Raw genomic sequence first — 18,782 nt, 5'->3', positions numbered from 1 at the left:
CTAGAAAGTAGGGACAGTGAGTGGCTCACTCACCGCCACACAGGTAGGTGTGGTCAGCAGGTGCACTCAAGCGCAGCCCAGGCTGTCACTCACTGCGCGACGCACATTTCGGGGAGGAGCAGGGACACGTGCCCTCAGAGAGCCGCAAACTGCGCGGTGCCGCGGGGTGTCACCCGCAGCTCCCCCCGGCTGCGCTCCCGTCCTCCCCGCCCCGCGCGGCCCGCAGGCTCCCGCGCTGGCAGCCGGGAGGCGTCCCGTGTCTTCACAGCGCAATCGCTGTGGCGCGCGCGTGACAGCCCTTCACCAGCCCCCGAGCGCTCGGAGTGGGGGCGTTTACCGAGGATTCAAACACCGTGTTCACTTCCTTTCCAGGAGACGCTTTCCCACTTAAAAGCGCAAAGAAGTCTGAGCCCATCCACTACTGAGCAGCCACCTGCACCCACCAGTCACCGCGGCGCCGGCTGTACTGGCACTGGCCACCAGGGGGCAGCGGCGGCGCGGGCCGGGCCGGAGGCGGGCGACGGCTCCGACATCGTTTGCTCTCGCCTGGCGCGCGGCTCTCGGCGGTCGATTGGCGCGCCTGGGGACGTGGGCGGCCGCGGGCCCCGCCCCCCGGCGGCAGCTCGGCTCGCAGACGGCGGCGCGCGGAGCGGGAGGAGGGCGCGACCGGCGGGCGGGCGGGGCGCAGCGCAGCGCGCGGCCTCGGGCTCCCTCCGCGGGCCCTCGGCGGCCGGGCGGCTCAGGCCGGGACCATGGCGCTGCGCGCCCGGGCGCTGTACGACTTCAGGTCGGAGAACCCGGGCGAGATCTCGCTGCGCGAGCACGAGGTGCTGAGCCTGTGCAGCGAGCAGGACATCGAGGGCTGGCTCGAGGGCGTCAACAGCCGCGGCGACCGCGGGCTCTTCCCGGCCTCCTACGTGCAGGTGATCCGCGCGCCCGAGCCCGTCCCCGCGCCGGACGGCGGCCCCGGCGCCCCGGCCCGCTACGCCAACGTGCCGCCCGGCGGCCTCGAGCCCCTGCCGGCCGCGCCGCTGGGCGCCTTCCAGCCGCCGGGCTCCTTCCAGCCGCCGAGCTCCTTCCAGCCGCCCCCCGGCGCGGGCCTCCCGTACCCGGGGGGCGCCCTACAGCCGTCGCCCCAGCAGCTCTATGGCGGCGGCGGCGGCTACCAGCCCAGCCAGGGCAGCGACGACGACTGGGACGAGGAGTGGGACGACGCCTCCACGGTGGCGGACGAGCCTGGCGCGCTGGGCAGCGGCGCCTACCCGGACCTGGACGGCTCGTCGTCGGCGGGGGGCGCCGGCCGCTACCGCCTGTCCACGCGCTCCGACCTGTCGCTGGGCTCCCGCGGCGGCCCGGCGCCCGCGCAGCACCAGCCGTCGGGGGCCAAGAGCTCGGCCACCGTGAGCCGCAACCTGAACCGCTTCTCCACCTTCGTCAAGTCGGGCGGGGAGGCCTTCGTGCTGGGCGAGGCCTCGGGCTTCGTCAAGGACGGGGACAAGCTGTGTGTGGTGCTGGGGCCCTACGGTCCCGAGTGGCAGGAGAACCCCTACCCCTTCCAGTGCACCATCGACGACCCCACCAAGCAGACCAAGTTCAAGGGCATGAAGAGCTACATCTCCTACAAGCTGGTGCCCACGCACACGCAGGTGCCGGTGCACCGGCGCTACAAGCACTTCGACTGGCTGTACGCGCGCCTGGCCGAGAAGTTCCCCGTCATCTCGGTGCCCCACCTGCCCGAGAAGCAGGCCACCGGCCGCTTCGAGGAGGACTTCATCTCCAAGCGCAGGAAGGGCCTCATCTGGTGGATGAACCACATGACCAGCCACCCGGTGCTGGCGCAGTGCGACGTCTTCCAGCACTTCCTGACCTGCCCCAGCGGCACCGACGAGAAGGCCTGGAAGCAGGGCAAGAGGAAGGCCGAGAGGGACGAGATGGTGGGCGCCAACTTCTTCCTGACGCTGAGCACGCCGCCCGCCGCCGCGCTGGACCTGCAGGAGGTGGAGAGCCGCATCGACGGCTTCAAGAGCTTCACCAAGAAGATGGACGACAGCGCGCTGCAGCTCAACCACACGGCCACCGAGTTCGCGCGCAAGCAGGTGACGGGGTTCAAGAAGGAGTACCAGAAGGTGGGCCAGTCTCTGCGCGGCCTCAGCCAGGCCTTCGAGCTGGACCAGCAGGCCTTCTCCGCCGGCCTGAACCAGGCCATCGCCTTCACCGGAGACGCCTACGACGCCATTGGCGAGCTCTTTGCGGAGCAGCCCAGGCAGGACCTGGACCCCGTCATGGACCTGTTAGCGCTGTACCAAGGCCACCTGGCCAACTTCCCGGACATCATCCACGTGCAGAAAGGTAAAGCCGGCTTTTGCAGCCCACGGTGCGGAGTGCGTGGGGGGTGTGGGGGGGGTGGCGGTGGCGGCTTTGGCAGAAATGCTGTTGATCTCTCTCAGACTGGCGCTTTCTGTGACATCATGCTGGAGTGTGAGCACTTGGCCTTGCACCTCTGGGATCTGTAATCTGCGTCTAGGGTACAATTAGAGGGGGCCCAAACCACGTTAGGCGTGTGTTGGGAAGACTGCGTTGTCACTTAGTGATGGGTTTCCGGAAGCCTGGGAATAGTGGGAAGAGTGGCCACCGGCCACTACAGGTGAGTCTGCCCTCGCGCTGCACCCCCTCCGCCCCTGCGTGGGTAGAGAGGAACCCGGACCGGTTCTCCGAGGCGCCAGCTGGGGCAGCCCGAGAACCTCCTGCCCGTCCTTCTTGCTTGCAGCCTTTGTAGAATTTCAGGAAGTTTTAAGACAATCTGTTTAAGCCCAGTCGTTTTGATTTTGGAGTCTGTTAAGGCTGGAATTTAGAAGATTATGTAGGGAAATGGTGTGGAAAACTACCTAGAAGGTACAGATGCCGAATGTCGGGTCTGAGGGCATCGTTTCCGGTGTCGAGGGAGACGCCAGAAGCTGCCCAGGGTCAGAGCTCGTTTTGCTAGAAATGGCTGGTGCCCCTGACGGCTGGTGAAGCCCTGGAATTCGCAGATGAGCACTTTACATCAGGACTCCGAGGGGTGGTGTGCAGTTGGATGGGGTGCTGGGAGTGGGAGAGCCGGGGCGGGGGGGGGGGGGGGGGGGGGGCTGTGGTCCTGCCAGCGCCAGTGTCTGCTCAGTGCGGGGGAGGGGGGAGTAGAGGGAGTCACCCAGCCTGACTCCCCCCCTCCCCTGCCCAGCGTGGAGCAGCCCTGATCCTGGGCTTATTCTTACTTGTATTGAACTGAGATTCGGCTCTTGCTTCTCTTTCTGTCCCCTGGAGCCACACAAAACTAGACTATTTCTCATTCTCTGTCAGCCCTTGAGCCCTTGGGAGCCGGCGGTCTGGCTTCCTTCCCCTTCCCAGTGGGTGACGCGGCCTGACTCACGCGGAGGGGCGGGGCCTCGGGCACCTGGAGCCGGTCTGGTCCCGGCGGAGGAGCCCTGAAACATCCGCGGCACGGGTGGCGGCAGGCTGTCCTCACCTTCTCCGTGGTTAATGTTTGGGGGAGGCAGTCTGAAGGTGAACCAGGTACCCGAGCAGCCGTCTCTCTGTCGGCCTGCGCCGGACCTGCTCCTGCGTTCCCTATGCCCCCCCCCCACCCCCCCGCCCCGTAAATTGTTAGGAATCGAGACATTTTGGCTGGTACTGGCCGGGCTGACTCTGGGCCTCGAATGCAGGACCTTGCGTTTAAAGTCCATTGTGTTGGGTCCATCTGCACCCCTGCCTGTGGCCTTTTCACGTGCTTAGGTGGACTCAGGCAGCTTGTTGGTAAATAGTGAAAGGGTGGAGCCGGGTGCGCACACCTGCGGCCTGGCCTGGGCACAGGTGACTGGGCGCGCCTGCCCTGGTCTCCCCGTCACTCAGACCGCGCACTCGGGGGGCGCCCCGCTCTGGAAGCTGTTTGTCGGGACCCGCGCGGTGTTGGTTCTAAGGCCTGTTTTGACTTCCCAGCAGTCATGGTCTTCATGTGAAGTGTTAAACCACGTGGTTTATTTCGTTTTTTGATCCTAAAACTAGAGTTGTCTCCTGTGGCTTGGGGTCCGAGAAACTTCCTTTTCCAGCACCGTTGTATGTCGTTTAGACAGCTTCAGGGGCGCTGGACGCGGTCTTTGGGCATCTCAGACACACCGCCGGTTGGCACCCATGCAGGCTGTCGGTGCGGTGGCCTTGGCGCGCCGTGTGCCAGGGGGCCGTGTCCCCAGACGACACGTCTCCAGGACGGGCTGCCGTCGGAAGCCGCGGTGAGCCGAGCACAGGGCCAGAGGCCTGTGCCCACAGCCTGTGGTCGTCCAGGGTGCCCAGGAGTGCGGCTTTCAGGGATGCAGACGAGACAGGTGCCGTAAGCCAGGCTAACGCATTTTGAGGTTGCTCTGGGTGCTTGAACTTGTGTTTGTAAACAGCAGCTCCCCCCACCCCCCCACCCCCTCTGCAGTCACACTGGAATGAACTTCTGTCCAGTCGGAGCACTTGGAGTTCTGTTTACAGGTGGTTCCCCGCCGCCCCCCCCCCCCCACGCCCATCAGGTCAAAGGAGAGCGGCCACAGCGGCAACAAAGATGAAAATCTTTAAGCTGTTTAAACCGTCTTGGGCTGTGAACATGTGGTCCAAAGTGTACGTTCCAGTTTAGAGAGGTGTTTGAGAATGCAGAGTAACTCTCTCAGCGTGAGTTCTCGTTGTTCGCAGCGAGAGCGTGGCAGCCTCACCACTTCCTAACCGCGTGTCACCTGCCCCATCGCGTGTCACCTGCCCTCACCGTCCGTCTGTCGGGGTGACCCAGAGCACGCTCAGCGCTGAAGCAGTTGAGAAGGGGGGTTAACTGGGCTTTCCCCCGTAGCTCCTGGGGGACGGGACGGGTGCCCTGGGCCCCTCTGAGCTGTTCCGTTTGCCCTGGGGCTGCTTCTTTGTCTTCCAGGCCAGCGCTCGTCCGCTCTGCGCCGGCTCTGCGGGCCACGTGTGGCTGTTTAAACTTGATTAAAGTGAAATAAAATCAAGCGGTTCAGTTCCTCATCACCCCGAGCGTGTCTGCAGTGCTTTGCCCCAGCACCTCCCCACCACCGGCCGGCCGGCTCAGCCCTGCCCTAGCTTCCGGCCCCACGCCGGCGTCTCCTGGCGCCCCCCCCCCCCGCCCCCGCCCAACCCTCTTTCCAGGGCCTCCGGCTCGCAGCCCGGGAGCGACGGCTGTGCCGCGGGCCGGCCGGGCGCTCTGCGGCCTGTCTTCACGGGCGTTCGGAAAGAGCGGCTCCCGGGGCGGACTTACGGACGGCGGACGTGGGGACCCGAAGGGGGCCCCTCACCGAGGTGGGCTGGCGGTTTCGGACCACACTTCCCACGGAAACCACTGCTCAGGCCGGACGGTGGTTTTGCTGTGAGTCCTCTCTCTCTGCAGAATTGAAGAGAGCCATATGGTTCCTGCAGCTAAACGAGATTTCTAGAATTGGGGTTTTTTTCCCTCCACGGGTAGAGTCTTAGATAAACAGGTCTACTTCGGTCCACGGGGCGGAGTGCAGGAGGAAGAAGGCAGCTTGCTCCGGGCCGCAGGACGGGGGGTGGGCATTCCGAGTCCGCTGGGAGTTTACTCCGTGTCGCTCTGACTTAGGAGGAGTTGCTTTAATTCCCTGCTCCCCGACGCCTGCCGGGCACCAGGCACGTGCCCGTCACGGCTCCGAGTGACCCTGCGGTCTGGATGGTCTCTTCTTGTCATCCCCGCCTGCAGGGTGCCTGTATCACGCTGGCGCCGGCGAGTGTGGGGTACAGCAGAGAATGTGTTTTTACCGGTTCCCTAGCTCAGCCTGTTGTGCTTCCAAAGAGACGGTTGACCTCTGACATGTAGTCCAGCTTAGTGTTGGTGGAGGGGCCCTGGCTTCGCAGCGCCCGGCTCGCCTCCGGGGGGCGCTGCGGGGTGAGTGTGTGCTCAGTGGACTGGCGGCCTCCGCCCCGGGGTTTGGGGATCACTGTACGGGTCACTGGCATGGAAGCTGTTTCACCCCAGAGACGGGTGTGCAGTCCTGTCGGAGGGGCCTGTCGGCGAAACGCAGTCTGGGGTGGGAGGCAGGGACACAGAGCGAGACGACACTCTGGACGGAGCGTCCCGTGTTCTGTCCTCTTAAATGCAACATCCAGGGGCCACTTCCCTGCCCTCTGTCACCGCTCCAGATGGGGCCTCCTGTTCGCAGGACCCCGTGCCAGCAGTGGGCCTGTCGGGCGGCAGGTCGAGTTTCTCTACCGGGCCACGCTCACCACGGGGACCGCTGGCCTCACGTCCCTCCCACGTTAATTAAAGATGACAGCCCGAGTCCCCGCGGGGCACGCTGGGTGAGGCTGGGCCGCCGCGGGCCCTTCCCCGTCCAGTGCCCCCTTCTCCCGGGGCCTAAAACAGCCCCGAGAGGGTGGCGCCGGGGACCCAGACACCAGGCCTGGGGAGTGGGCTGCTTCCAGATTCGCCCTCCATCTGCACGCTCGGGGCTGGAAGTGGAGCTCGCTCATCCTCTCCACCTTAGCAGCGCCAGCTTCCACCCCCAGCCGTCTGCTTCCCCTTTGGCCCCGTCTGAACTTCCCCAGTGAAGATACGGTGACCTGGGGGGCTGCTGAAATGGAGACGGAGCTCCCAGCTGCAGACACAGGTGTGGGGCAGAGGGTCCCTGGCCAGGCTCGGCCCTGAAGCTCAGGGACACTGCTCACGCCCCGTCGCAGGTGCTCAGGCTCCCTGGGAATCGTACGAGAAGACCCCCCCCAGGCTGCGGCTGACGCCGGAGAGCCCGAGGGGCAGAGGGACCCGTCCTGCGCTCCCAGAGCCCCGGGCGTCTGGGGAGGGGCAGGGGCTCGGCCTCCTTCCAGTCAGAGCGCTGCCCTGGACCTCTGTCCCTTCCTTCAGGCCGAGTAGGAACCCGAGGCATGGTCTCAGAGTCTTGTAAAGCCAGAATCGAGCGCCACGTCAGCAACTCCACGACACCCTGAGCTCAGTGTCACCAGTTGGTGCAGCGACGCCCGGGTCCGTGTAGAGAGACTATGACGCCTGGATGCACAGCACAGACTGGGCCTGTGTCTGTCTGCAGGGGGCACGGACGGGACCCTGCTCCCCACCGAGGTCTGGCCTTCAGGTCACGGGGGCAAACGGGCCCCAGGTGCTGCGGGTGGAGGTGGTATCCACTGGAGCCTGGCGTGGGCATTGGGCGGACAAGCCCCCTCTGACCCGGTGACAGGGGTGAGTGACCAGCCACCAGGCTGAGGAGTGTGGTGAGTCTTCCCTCCAGCAAGGGGCACAGGTCCCTCCGAGTAGACGCCGGGAGTAGCTTCCCGGGAGTAGACGCCGCCTGGTGTCGCTGGGCTTGCACTTGCGTCGCGCCCCCGAGTCCGGGTGCATGCCGGGCAGTGCATGCTGCCTCCTGCCCCTCCCTCTGGCCCCCTCGCCTCCCTCCCGGTCCGCCTGTCCCCTTGCGATCGAGCAGTTTTCTGTGTGGTTTAGCAGGGAGGGAGATGGTGGTGGGGCGGGGGGGGGGGGGGGCTAGGTACGTTATTAGGTTCATTCATGAGGTCCTTGATTTTGTGCAGCAGGGGTTTCAGTGCCCGGCGTGGCTCGGGGACGGGTGAAGATGCCGGGTTGTGTTGGTGGCCACGGGCCGCCACTGCCCTTGGGAGTTTCCGTGCTAACAGGGTGGGGGACAAACAGCAGGGAGTCAGAGGGAGGCTGGAATGCTGGGTGGGGAAGGAACGGAAGTGGGAGAGGGCAGGGTAGAGTGGGTGGGACCAGGTTTTCAAAAGGGTGGTCCAGGTCCGCCTCGCTGAGAAGCAGAGGCCTGGAGGGGGGAGGGGTCAACCAGACAGGGGGCACTTTCCACACCCGGGAGGTGCTGGGATGGGCACGTGCCAGGCATGTGGAGAGCGGTGGGGAGGCCAGGTGAAGGGCTCCAAGAGGACACGAGGGGGGATCCGGTTCCCTGGAAGGTCTGATTTGTAGGACGTGGGGCACTGTCGGGACTTGTTGTCACGGCCCGAGTGCCGTGCGAGTCGGCGCCAGGTTTGAGCCGGGGCTGATGGGACCTCTGCACACAGGGGCGGCCCTGCAGTGTGGGGGGCGGAGTGGGCGGGGACCCAGCAGGAAACTGCCCCGCCCACCCAGGGAGAGACCTGGAGGCTCGGGGTGGGGACGCCTCCGAATGTATTTTAAAGGTCAGATCAGCCGGTTTTCATGAGGGATCAGAGGTGGCCAGTGAGAGGAAGGAAGGGGAGTCCAGAGGGACCAAAAGCAAGAGTGGAACGTCCATCCCCTGAGATGCCGGGGTGGGGGAGGGGTTTGCTAGTGGGGCAGGTGGGGTGGGCGAGAGCCTCCCCTCCCCTGCGGGGAGCCGGCCCTGAAGCCCCGCCCTCGGAGCCCCGCCCCTCCCAGGCGCTGGCCGGTCGCCTGAAGGGCTGGCTGCTGCCCAGGGCCTGTGCGCAGGGCTCTCTGCCTGGTTCCCGCGGGGCCGAGCGTTCACGCGCGTCCACTCTGTGCCCACGGCTGTGTGGGCGCCGTGCGTGCTTCAGGGGCATCCGCTGAGTTCATGAGGTCAGCGATCAGTGAGCGCTTCCTGGTGGATTTGAAATAGGGGTTTCCTGTGGTTTTTAGAACATTTTTGTTTTTCTGTTGATATGAGTGTGGGTGACCGTTCAACAGAGCGTGGGAAATAAGAGTCGGATCTGGGTGTGTTGGATGGGTGACGTTACTCATTAACATGTGAGCGATTCAAGCGTCTCAGGCTTGTGCATCTGTGAAACGACTTTGCAGAATTCACTGGGTGGGGGAGAGGGGGTCGGGGACGCTTCCCTTCGTGTGTCAGGGACGCTGGTGTCCCGCCCCCCGGGATTGCACGGTGCCGATTCCAGGTGTTGAAACCTGAGCAGGTGCACGTCTCCTGCTTCCCGAGCTTTCGCTCTGGCACCTTCACTGGGGGCCCCTGCTGCTCAGTGGAAAGCTGAAGACCCAGAGGGCAACGTGCACGCGTCCCGTGGAGTGACTGGGGCGAAGCGGTGCATGCCTGCACCCCCCGGGGGCAGTTCTGCAGGGGGGCAGGGCAGGTGTGTGTGGAGGGCGTGTGGGGAGCAGGTGCCAGTCGGAGCACGCGGGAAGGGGGCCAGAGAGCCTGTGGCGCGGGGGAGGCTGGGGGTCAGCACCGGCTGCCCTCCGGAGGGTGGTCCTGTTTGGGCTCAGAGGAGCGTGGGCGGGAGGGGCGGGGCTGACGTTGGAAACGCTCTAGAACAGGTTTGGTCGGCCCGCGGTAGCCGCCATGCCGCATGCCAGGGGCTCAGGTCGGTGAGGGGCAGGTGCAGTCCTGGGCGTGTGCCCTGTGTGATGCAGGACAGAGGGGGGTCATTAACTGGGGCGAGGAAGCAGGCCCAACCGGCAGGGCGAGGGAAGGGCGTTCTGGGCAGAGGGACTCTGTGCACAGAACCAGGGCCAGACGCCGGCGGCCTCCCCGAGGCAGCCCCGGAGCGGCCCCAGTGGTGCACGGGGCCCACCGGGCGTCGGGGCCTGCGGCCGGGACGCTGGCGCCGTCTCAGAGAAGCGCCCCCGAGGTTCGCCCTGCTGCCGGGGTTGCAGCTGCAGCAGGAGGTGACGGAGGGGGCGTTGTGGGCGCCTGGACGGGGAGAGGGATGGTCCCGGTGGCAGGAGCACTGGTGGCTCGGTGGGGCGAGGCCCGATGGGGGTGGGGGGGCATCCCAGACTGAGGAGGAGCCCTCCGGGGTTGGGGGGCGCTGAGGGGCTGTGTGCTTGCAGGATGGGAGCGTGACAGGGAGGAGTATAACCTGACCTGCAGAGGGCGGAGGAGCCGCCTGCGGCGACGCTGGGAGCACGGTCCGTGGGCTGCACCTGCCCAGGCGGCTGGTCGTCAGTTCCCAGCGCTGGAGCTCTCACCTCTGTCCGTGATTCCGTGTTTAACGGTCTGTCAGCCTCCATCGGCCTCTGCTGCGGAAGCGTCAGAGGATTCACTGACCGGCCCATGCATGACCTGGCGGTCGAGCACCTGGGCAGCTGGAGGGCCCCTGGCAGCCGCGTGCTGGACGGGGGGTGCGTGGGGTGCGTGGGGTCTGGCCCCAGGCAGGAGCAGGGTGGCGGTGGAGCACTCGTGGGCACGGAGCCCGCACCCCGTGGGGCTGAGCCCCCGCCAGCGCACTCTGGGACCCTGGGCTGTGGGCCTCTCTCGGCCTCACTCTCCTCGAATCTAACGTGGTAGGACCTTTTTGTGGAGCGAATAATTTTAAGTGTTAACTATCAGCTATGGTATTAACTTCCCAGGGCTGGAGCCCAGAAGTCCAAAACGAAGGTGCTGGAAGGGCCCCCACGCTTCCCCCAGCGGCTTGGGGGCAGGGGCTCATCCCACGCCCCTTCCCGAGTCTTGCCTCTGCAGGTCCCTGCTGCTCCTGGGCCTACCAGCTCCAGTCCCCACCCACACCCTCCAGTCCCCGCCCACACCCTCGCGTGTCACTCTTCCTGGGCTGTGGTGTCTTCTCCTTCAGGGGTGCCAGTCACACTGGGTTTAGGGCCCACCCCGAACTGATGACACGGGCCAAGACCCTGTTCCCGACGGGATCCCTTCCGAGAAACGCGTCGTCGTCAGGAAGTCCCGTCGTGGTGCGGACCTCACAGGGGCGCGGGGGAGGCCCGGGCCAGTCCTACCTGCTGCCCCGGGGTGTGCGGTGCAGCCAGGTGCTGCCCTGATGGGTGGTCACGCGAGGCCGGTGCACACCAAGCGCCCTCGCGAGCCGGTCATGTGCTCTCTGAAATGACAACAGAGCGTGTGTGCAGCGCAGGGCAGTGCAGACCGTGCCGGCGCTGCAGCCGCTCTCCGCCCGTGTCGGGTGCCCGGGCCCGATGTGGCTGCGTGGGCCCCACCCTTCCACGGCCTGCAGGGCAGGAGGGCGGTGGACACCGTGAGGCACAGACCCAGGAGCGAGCCTTCAGCCCCGCTGTGGTCTCGGGGCACGGCTGTCCTGCACGTGGTCCGGCGTCAGCGGGAACCGCGTCAGGCCGAGTGCAGCAGCAGGGCCAGCCTTGGGCTCCGGTGGGTGTGAGCTGGGGGTCCTCTCCCACCTGGCGAAGCTGTGGCCTCCCCACCCCCCCCCCACCGCCAGAGGGTGCAGGCCTGTGGGCGCCTGGAGAAGCGGAGGCCTGGGCAGCGAAGCAAAGGGACCTCCAGGCCCCCCGGCCGATACGGAGAGCCAGGGTCTGCGCTCACCTCTGCCTGGCACCGGGACCGCGGCTCCTCCGGCCGAGGTCGGACACTGAGTTCTGTCCTAGGGGCGGGCAGGCGGGTGGCACTGAGGGCAGGAAACCTCGGAGCGACACGTGAGTCAAGGTAGGAGGAGCGGGCATGTTCGCAGGGCTCACTCTGCTCTGGGCGCGACGCTTCACGTTTCATACACAGCAGGTCCACGTAACCCTCCCGGGGGACGTTGAGGCACGCGCTCTCACGACCCCCAGCCCGCCGACGGGATGCGGGCCTCGGAAGTGGGGCTGCGGCCCTGCGGGGCGTCCTTGCCACGTGACCTGCCCGGGCTGCGGGCAGGGCTCCGGGCGGCCGAGCACGGGCCTGTGGGTGTCAGAGAGGCCGGCACGAGGGCGGGTGCAGAGGAGCTGGTGAACCCGAGACACCTGGCCGGCCGGAGGCGTCTAGAGTTACCCTGGAGGTTTTCGGCTTGGGCGCAGACGGTGGTGGTGCAGGGGGCGGGAAGAGGAGGGGGATGGCGAGAAAGGGGCGGGGCTCCGGGGAGGCTCCGAAATCCCCTTCTTTGGGCCTCTGACTGCATTTTGGCAGGGGGACACTCCTGGTTTCCCCCAGAACCGGGTGCTGATGGGTGGAGACAGGGGCATTGGCAGGTTTCCGTGTTCCGTGGCTCCTGCTTCGTGTCTGTTTGAAGACGGTCTGTTTCTAGGACCTCTGTCTGTCTCTGGCTGGCTGTGTGTGACCGGGTCAGGGGAGGCCAGCGGTGGCCGGCCTGAGGATCCGCGCCCACGGGAACCCGCTCCCTGCCAGCTGGAAGAGGCTGGGAAATCCCGGGGCCGCGGTGCTCCTCACTTGACAGCAGCGGATGCAGGGGCCGTCCCCAAGGCTAAGTGGCTGACCATAAAGCAAGGCGGAGCGCCTGTCTGGGGCCTGTCGGGGGGCCCGCTGTGGGCGCACTGAGGCAGGCGGGGGTGCGAGCTGCCCGCTGGGCAGTGCCCGACAGCTCACGGAGCGGCTTGTGACCCCCGGGGCCATGGCTGCAGTCCTGGAGTGAAAACCCGACACCCTTCAGGGAGAGCAGTTGGGAGCCAGAAGTGTGTTCTCGGAAAGTATCCCGCCCCCCCCGCCCCGCCCCACTGTGCGCGCTCAGAGGCACACACTCAGTCCGGCTGCGGGCTGCGGGCTCCCTGGTTCCTCCCCCGAGGACCGGGGGGTCCCTTCCCGCCCCCCACGGGGGGCCTCATCCGTTGGGCAGCGGCCGGTCGAGTGATGTTAGCTACGATCTCCCTGTATCTCCCCAGAAAAAAGAAACTTGGGTTTTACTTTCTGGTGAAGGCAGTTTCCTGAGTCCACGCTTGTCTTTTGCACAAACAGGTTTATTCCCCAGGGAAAAGGCGCCCAAGCGCAGGGTGCCGGCCGCTGGCGAGCAGACTGGGTGCTGCGCGTTGGGCTGAGCCGGCACCGGTGCCCACGGCTCAGGCCACAGCAGGGCTGGCCCCGGTCGGGCCGGGGGTGCTGTGTGACATTGCTCCACGGGCATCTGCTCAGCTCGGGGGGGTGGGGGGGGGCCTTCTGCTGCCCCTTCAGGGACGAGGTCCGGGGTGGGTGGTTTCTGAGGGAACCTTCTATCCTGTGAGGAAGCCCAGGGGGCCGCCCAGCGAACCCAGGGCTGGGTGGAGCGCTCCGCCGGCCCGTAGCCTTCTGGGCCCCTGTCCCCTCCTGCCCGGCACAGGGGCGGCACTGGTGGAGGTGGTCTGGCTCCGCCTGGGGCCTGGGGGCCGCTGTCCGGGGGGCGCTGGATAAAACCAGGGGGAGGCCAGACTCGGCCCGTGGGCCCTGTGTGTGCCGCCTGTGCCGCCGAGCTTACCGTACGGATTCTCTCGCGTCCCTTTCCGGCCTGGAAGGTGACGCGGCGCTGTCTGGGGGCGGGGGCGGGGGGCTGGCGGGGCAGAGTCCTCCGGCAACCACTTGGAAGTGGGGGTGTGCAGCTCTTTGCCTGTTTCCGGTATCGAGTCCACGATAAGAAAAAATGTGTTTCCCTCGCCCTTCAGGCGCTGGCAGCGACTGTCCCTCTCTGCGCCTCCAGGTGCGGTGGGAAGTGCCCCCCCTCTGCGTGGCCAGGGGCACGCCTGGAAGAAGCGTGGTGCCCGCTCCCCATGGGGCCGCCGGGCCGGGCCAGCACTGTGGGGCACCCAGTCTGCGAGGGCCGAACCCGGGAAGTCCAGTGTGGGTCGGGCGGCCCGTGTCGGCCCGGGAGTTCCCCCTCGCCGGCCTCTCGCTTCTTGGGGGCCGGACCGCACTGAGGAGTCGGCTCTCCCTGCCTCTCTGGTGACGTTTAGAACTCTCAGAGTGAGGACACGTGACGTGCAGACATGCGTGCACAGTCGTCCGGTCGAACCACACAGGCCCCTCATCGTCTCGGGCTCCCACGCCGGTCCCCCCAGCAGCCGCGTGAGCCCCTGAGACGGGACCCAGGCTCTTTAGAAACCTGTCTCATACCTGCCCCCCCCACCCCGGGGCCCCCCGCCCCCCATGCTCCACAGCGGTGGGCCAGCCGAGCCCCTGAATAGGACTGGCTTTCGGGGGGCGCTCCCTCCCCTGAGGGCGGCCTTCTGCCCTCCGTGCCTAGTTTGCTGCATGGCATTTGCTGGGTTGTCCCCCTCACCAGGGTGAAGCCCGTGTGTCCCTGATGGAGTCACTGTCACTGTTTTCTGTGGTGGTTCCTAATCTACATCATCTCCCCGTCGGGGGGGGGGGGGGGGCAGGCACAGCCCCTCCCCCAACCCCTCCCCCCACCTCAGTCTGCCCACCGATGGGGAAGACCGTGACGTTTGTGCTGCCGTTTCACATTCTGGTCCGGGGCGCCCTGGTCGTGTCCCTGCAGAGACAAGAAAGTCAAACACCTTGTGACCATTAGTGGCTTTCACAGGCGCAGTCAGGGGCGTGGACGAGGCGAGGTTCCGGGGGACCTGCAAGGCCTGTGCAGAGTTCCCTGGACACACGAGGCCTCTGGAACGAGGGTCAAACACAAGGCAGGGGCCTGGGGAGGGTGGGGAGGCTGGGGGAGGCGTGCCCCGCACGGCCGGGCGAGCCCCACCTGTCCTGCTCACCTGCCCCGCTCGGCCCACCCTGCCCTTTGGCCCCCTCGCGCTCCAGTTTCCTCTCCAAATATTTGCCGTGTGTGCTCTGCCCACGGTTATGCTCTCAGACCGCGTCTCCCCTCTCCCCTGGTTGCCCGGTGACACGGAGGCCCGCAGGGACGGAGCAGCAGCTTTCCCGGTTTCCTGGGTGTGGGGGGAGGGGCGGCGTCTGTTCCAGAGTCGCGGACGCACTGGGGGTCGTGCAGGGACGGTGCCCTGCGTGTGCCGGGCTGGTGGGCAGCTGCCGTGTGCCGCGGACGCTGCCCACCCGCATCCCGTCCCCGTGCATGGCCCAGCCCGCAGTGGGAGCTGCATGGTCGGCGGTCCTGCGGCACGGCCGACTCCAGGGTCCGCCCGCACCCCGTGTCCCGGCGCGGTGCCCACCCTTCCGTGCTCTGTGGGGGCTCCTTCGGGGGCTTGCGGGCGGCGGGCCCTGGATGCTCGTGGGTGCTCACTGTCGCACGCTGGCAGAGCGTGCGGGGCCCTCCGCACGCTTGCGAAGTGCAGTCGGGTTCCTGCCCCGGAAACTCGGGGGCTTTGCAGAGGGCAGCACCTTGGTGGTTTACCGAGTACATTCGTACTGGGCGGGGGGGGGGGGTACCGAGACTCCTCGGCCCCTTCAGCAGGTCCACTTGGAAAGCCTAAAGGTGCTCGATGCCGGGGGTTCCCTTGGGCCTCCTGTTTCCCACTCACCGCCGCGCCGGGGGGAGAGCGTGCGAAGGCTTCCAGCGTGTCCTCCACCTGTGAACTGGCTCCTGCGGAGGCACGCCTGCTGCTGCTGTGACAGCGTGCGGTTTCTGAGACCACAGTGAGACCCCACTGGGAGCCCCACGGGCCGAAGCCTGGCTGACCCTCGCACAGCCCCAGCCGGGCTGGGTCCCTGTGCTGGGCCCCGTCCCCACAGGGAAGGGCAGGCTTGGAGATGGGCCCAGTGTCCCTGCAGAGCAGCACCCACCCAGCCCAGCGGCCCCAGCGGCCCCCAGTGGGTGCAGCAGATGGGCGGTCTCTGTGGACACCCCCACGTGCACGCAGAGGTCTGACCTGACCCCCAAGACTTCTCCCCGAGACGTCCCTCCACGCCCTGTCCTCCCCCCTCCGTTCTCTCTCTCCTAACCTCCCTACGCCAGTAGTTCTGAGTTTCCTGTGCTCAGTCGTCACCGGGAAAACTTCTGCCTTTAGTTCCGTCTCACACTTTCCTGGTCTTTTCAGTGTCAGTGTTTGTATAAAAAGCGCGAGACTTTCCGGGTGCCGGGCTTGCCCGTGGGGTCGGTCGGGGGTCCTCCTGAAGCCGTGTCGACACGCGTGACGTGGCTTCTCCACAGAGCGGACCCCACATCACAGTTGCGAGGGTCAGCGGTGGGGGGGGGGGGGGGCTCTCCGCTTCTCACTGAAGACCACGGTCAGGAAATACCGATGAAACGTGCACGCACACGGATGTACGTGTGGTAACGTGTTGTCGGGGGCTCTAAACTCTCAGGTCTTGGGCTGTGTCTGAAACGCCTTCTGCCGCCTGTCAGGGCCTTATGGGCCGTGTTCGCCCCGTCGCCGTGCAGGAGATCCGAGGAGGCCCAGGAGTGGGGCCTCGTGCACTTCCCCACGGGCTGTGCTGGGCATTCGGAAACAAAGCCCCCAGCTCCCCCTCCCCCTCCCCCCCGGGGTCGGGTCCTCTGACCCCCCGAGGGGGTCCAGGCAGGCATCTCCCTCCCTCCCTCCTGTTGCTGGAGGCAGGGGGGGGTCTGACTCCCCGGGCTGGCTGTGTTCGGGGGCTGGGGGCTTTGCCGTCACTCGTTCCCAAGAACCCGTGGGCAGCCTGTGCCCCCTGCCCGGGACACCGGCCCCCTTCTGTGTCTTACAGGGCCACACGCCCTTCCCCTCCCCCCCCCCCATGCACTTTTTGGTGACACAGCCTGGGGCGCGGCCCGAGGGGGTGTGACCTGCTTCCGCCAGGCTCCGGGGCCCTGTGTGCCGACTCCTGTGGGAGGCCTTCCGAGGCAGCGGGCGGCAGGCTCTGGGGTGTCGCTCACACCAGGAAGACTCTCCAGGTGCAGGGAGGGGGCGGGAGCAGGTCGCAGCGGGGAGCACACGGTACAGAGTCTGTCGTGTCATTTTCCACACGGACAGCGCAGGCCTGCCGCTGCCCATGCTGCGCGTGCCAGACCTTGTCTCTGAGGGGTATGGGAGGTGCAGGGTCTCTTGGTTTGTGTTTTAGGGGCAACTCTCTGCCATTTAGTGTCTGTTGCTCATAGTATTTCTACTGGGAGAGAGGCAGGGTTGTCCCCTGGTCAGGGGCGGATGTGGGTTCTAATCAGGGGGGACGCCGGCATCGGAGTTTCAGGAAGCTTGACCAGGTTCCTTCCCGTTCCCGTCCCAGTAAGTGAGCACAGTCACCCCTGAGTCCCGAGGGTCTTTGCAGTTGCCCAGCAGGTGTTGCTGGCACCCGCCCCTGCAGCCCGGGGGCCCTCGAGGGTGGGGCATGCGCACCTGCCGCTGTCTGAAGCCGCTGTTCCCCTGCAGGCGCGCTGACCAAGGTGAAGGAGAGCCGGCGGCACGTGGAGGAGGGCAAGATGGAGGTGCAGAAGGCCGACGGCATCCAGGACCGCTGCAACACCATCTCGTTCGCCACGCTGGCCGAGATCCACCACTTCCACCAGATCCGGGTGCGCGACTTCAAGTCCCAGATGCAGCACTTCCTGCAGCAGCAGATCATATTTTTCCAAAAAGTGACGCAGAAGCTGGAGGAAGCTCTCCACAAGTACGACAGCGTGTAGTGGCCGGACCGCGGATGGGGGACTCCTCCAGCTCGAGAATAATTCCCGCAGCAGAACAGAAGAAACTGCTGTCAGGGGGCCATGGCCAGCGCTCGGTGGCGGCACAAGGCTGGTTTTGTGTTGACTGGAACTGGGCTGAATTCATAATGACGCAGGGCAGGAACGGTTACCGCGGTTCCGCAGTGGAAACAGTACCACGCATTGTAACTAAGTTATACTCTGTATGCCTACACTACCATTGTAACTTTTGGAATAACGATTATACTATTTGCCTTATTGCTTTTTGAAGTATGGGTATTTTAGAGCCTACCTGGTAGACCTCAGAACCGACGGAGGAGGGTCTCCGAGAAGCCGGCCAGGCCGCAGCCTGCTCCGGGTGCCTTTCCCCTCGCACAGATCGGGATCCCCCAAATTCAGCCTGTCCTCTGTTTACAGACTCCAGCTAGAGCAGCTATGCGACTTCGTGCCTTCCGACGTTTTTTTCCTTTCTCCGCCCCTTCCCCCTTCGAGTAACCCCAGCTTTCCTGATGGGAAGAGTGAAGGGCCAGGGGTGCCTGGGGTCGCAGCCTGCCTGCCGGGACCTCACGCCGCTGTCGCTGGGGCGGGTGGGAGGGCGCCGTCACAGGCACGCGGGGTTTGTCCCCTGATCCCACGGTGAGTGCAGCGGAGCGGGCTCTGCGCTCCTCACGGCGTGTGAAGTCCATTAGGGCAGGAGAGGGGGCCCCCCTGTTCCCGAGATGCTGCGGTGATGGGGACTGGTCCCACCAGCGTCCCGGAAGCGAGGTGGGTGGTCCCCAGGGGCACACCCACCCGTGCGGGGAGAGCGGGACCCAGCCAGCAGGGACAAAGCCCAGGACCCGTGAGGACACGCTCAGTGTCCCTCGTAGGAGGGTCCCCCCCCTTTTTTTTTTCTATTTTTAGCTTGAAGATTTTCTTTTCCTATTCAGTGTGATTTTTTTTTTTAATGGATCTACACTGTTAACCAATTGAGACTCCACTGTGATTCATCGTTTACTCACTCGGACACTTTTCAGGGACGTCTGTGAGATATTCAGTGTTACACGGCGACGCCGCTAGTGTCAACCCGAGGAGGGACCAGCAATACTCGCTACTATTCCAGATGCCGAAAGATGCTGGAGCGGCTGCTTGCTTTCAAGGACCGAGGAGCCCCCGGGACGTTGAACAGTACAAATCACCTTAAATATATTCTTTTATTGTTATCACAAGGGAAATAGAAATGGCTGATAAATACCAAAAAGATTCCAAAGCAGCTTCATTTAAAAAGCACAAAGAGATTGCGGCTTCGGAGTGCCGAGATCTCGATGTTCCTCGTGGCCGCTGAGCCGGGCGTGATGGGGCTCTCGCGGTCCCGGGTGTGACGGCTGGCCCTGCGGGGTCCCGGGGGCTGCTGTTTCTCCAGACCGCGGCTGGCGCCGGCTCAGCGGCCCCTGGGCGTCGGCGTGCCCACTGGGGAGTGAAGAGGTCGGCCAGAAGGGCTGGTGAGTCGCACCCACTCGAGAAGAGGGTGCTCGCTCAAACCACCGCTCGGTGGCACCTTCATTGACTCTCGGAGGCAGCCTCACGTGGGCTGAGTTTTTCAGGTCCGAGTGTCGTCGTTTCGATCACGACTTTGTCCCTTGGGGAACCTGGAGCCA

General features: G+C 65.6%; 1 protein-coding gene across 1 annotated transcript; it reads left to right on the top strand.

Moving 5' to 3' along the window:
* Window positions 1–634: 634 nt before the first annotated feature.
* On the top strand, window positions 635–17,276 carry SNX18 (sorting nexin 18). The gene is made up of 2 exons (XM_028524935.2): window positions 635–2,349; window positions 16,874–17,276. The coding sequence occupies exons 1-2, from the start codon at window positions 753–755 to the stop codon at window positions 17,125–17,127; spliced, it is 1,851 nt and encodes a 616-aa protein (XP_028380736.1). The 5' UTR covers window positions 635–752; the 3' UTR covers window positions 17,128–17,276.
* Window positions 17,277–18,782: the final 1,506 nt, after the last annotated feature.

Source organism: Phyllostomus discolor, chromosome 3, assembly GCF_004126475.2.
Source record: "Phyllostomus discolor isolate MPI-MPIP mPhyDis1 chromosome 3, mPhyDis1.pri.v3, whole genome shotgun sequence".
In the NCBI taxonomy this organism is placed as follows: domain Eukaryota; kingdom Metazoa; phylum Chordata; class Mammalia; order Chiroptera; family Phyllostomidae; genus Phyllostomus; species Phyllostomus discolor.
This window is presented reverse-complemented; position numbering and strand designations above follow the sequence as displayed.

What these genes read in the sequence shown, in the direction of transcription:
- SNX18 (XM_028524935.2), top strand. Translation starts at nt 753, where the DNA reads ATGGCGCTGCGCGCCCGGGCGCTGTACGACTTCAGGTCGGAGAACCCG. An exon ending in CATCATCCACGTGCAGAAAG is followed by an intron (nt 2,350 to 16,873) that starts GTAAAGCCGGCT and finishes GTTCCCCTGCAG; the next exon opens with GCGCGCTGACCAAGGTGAAG.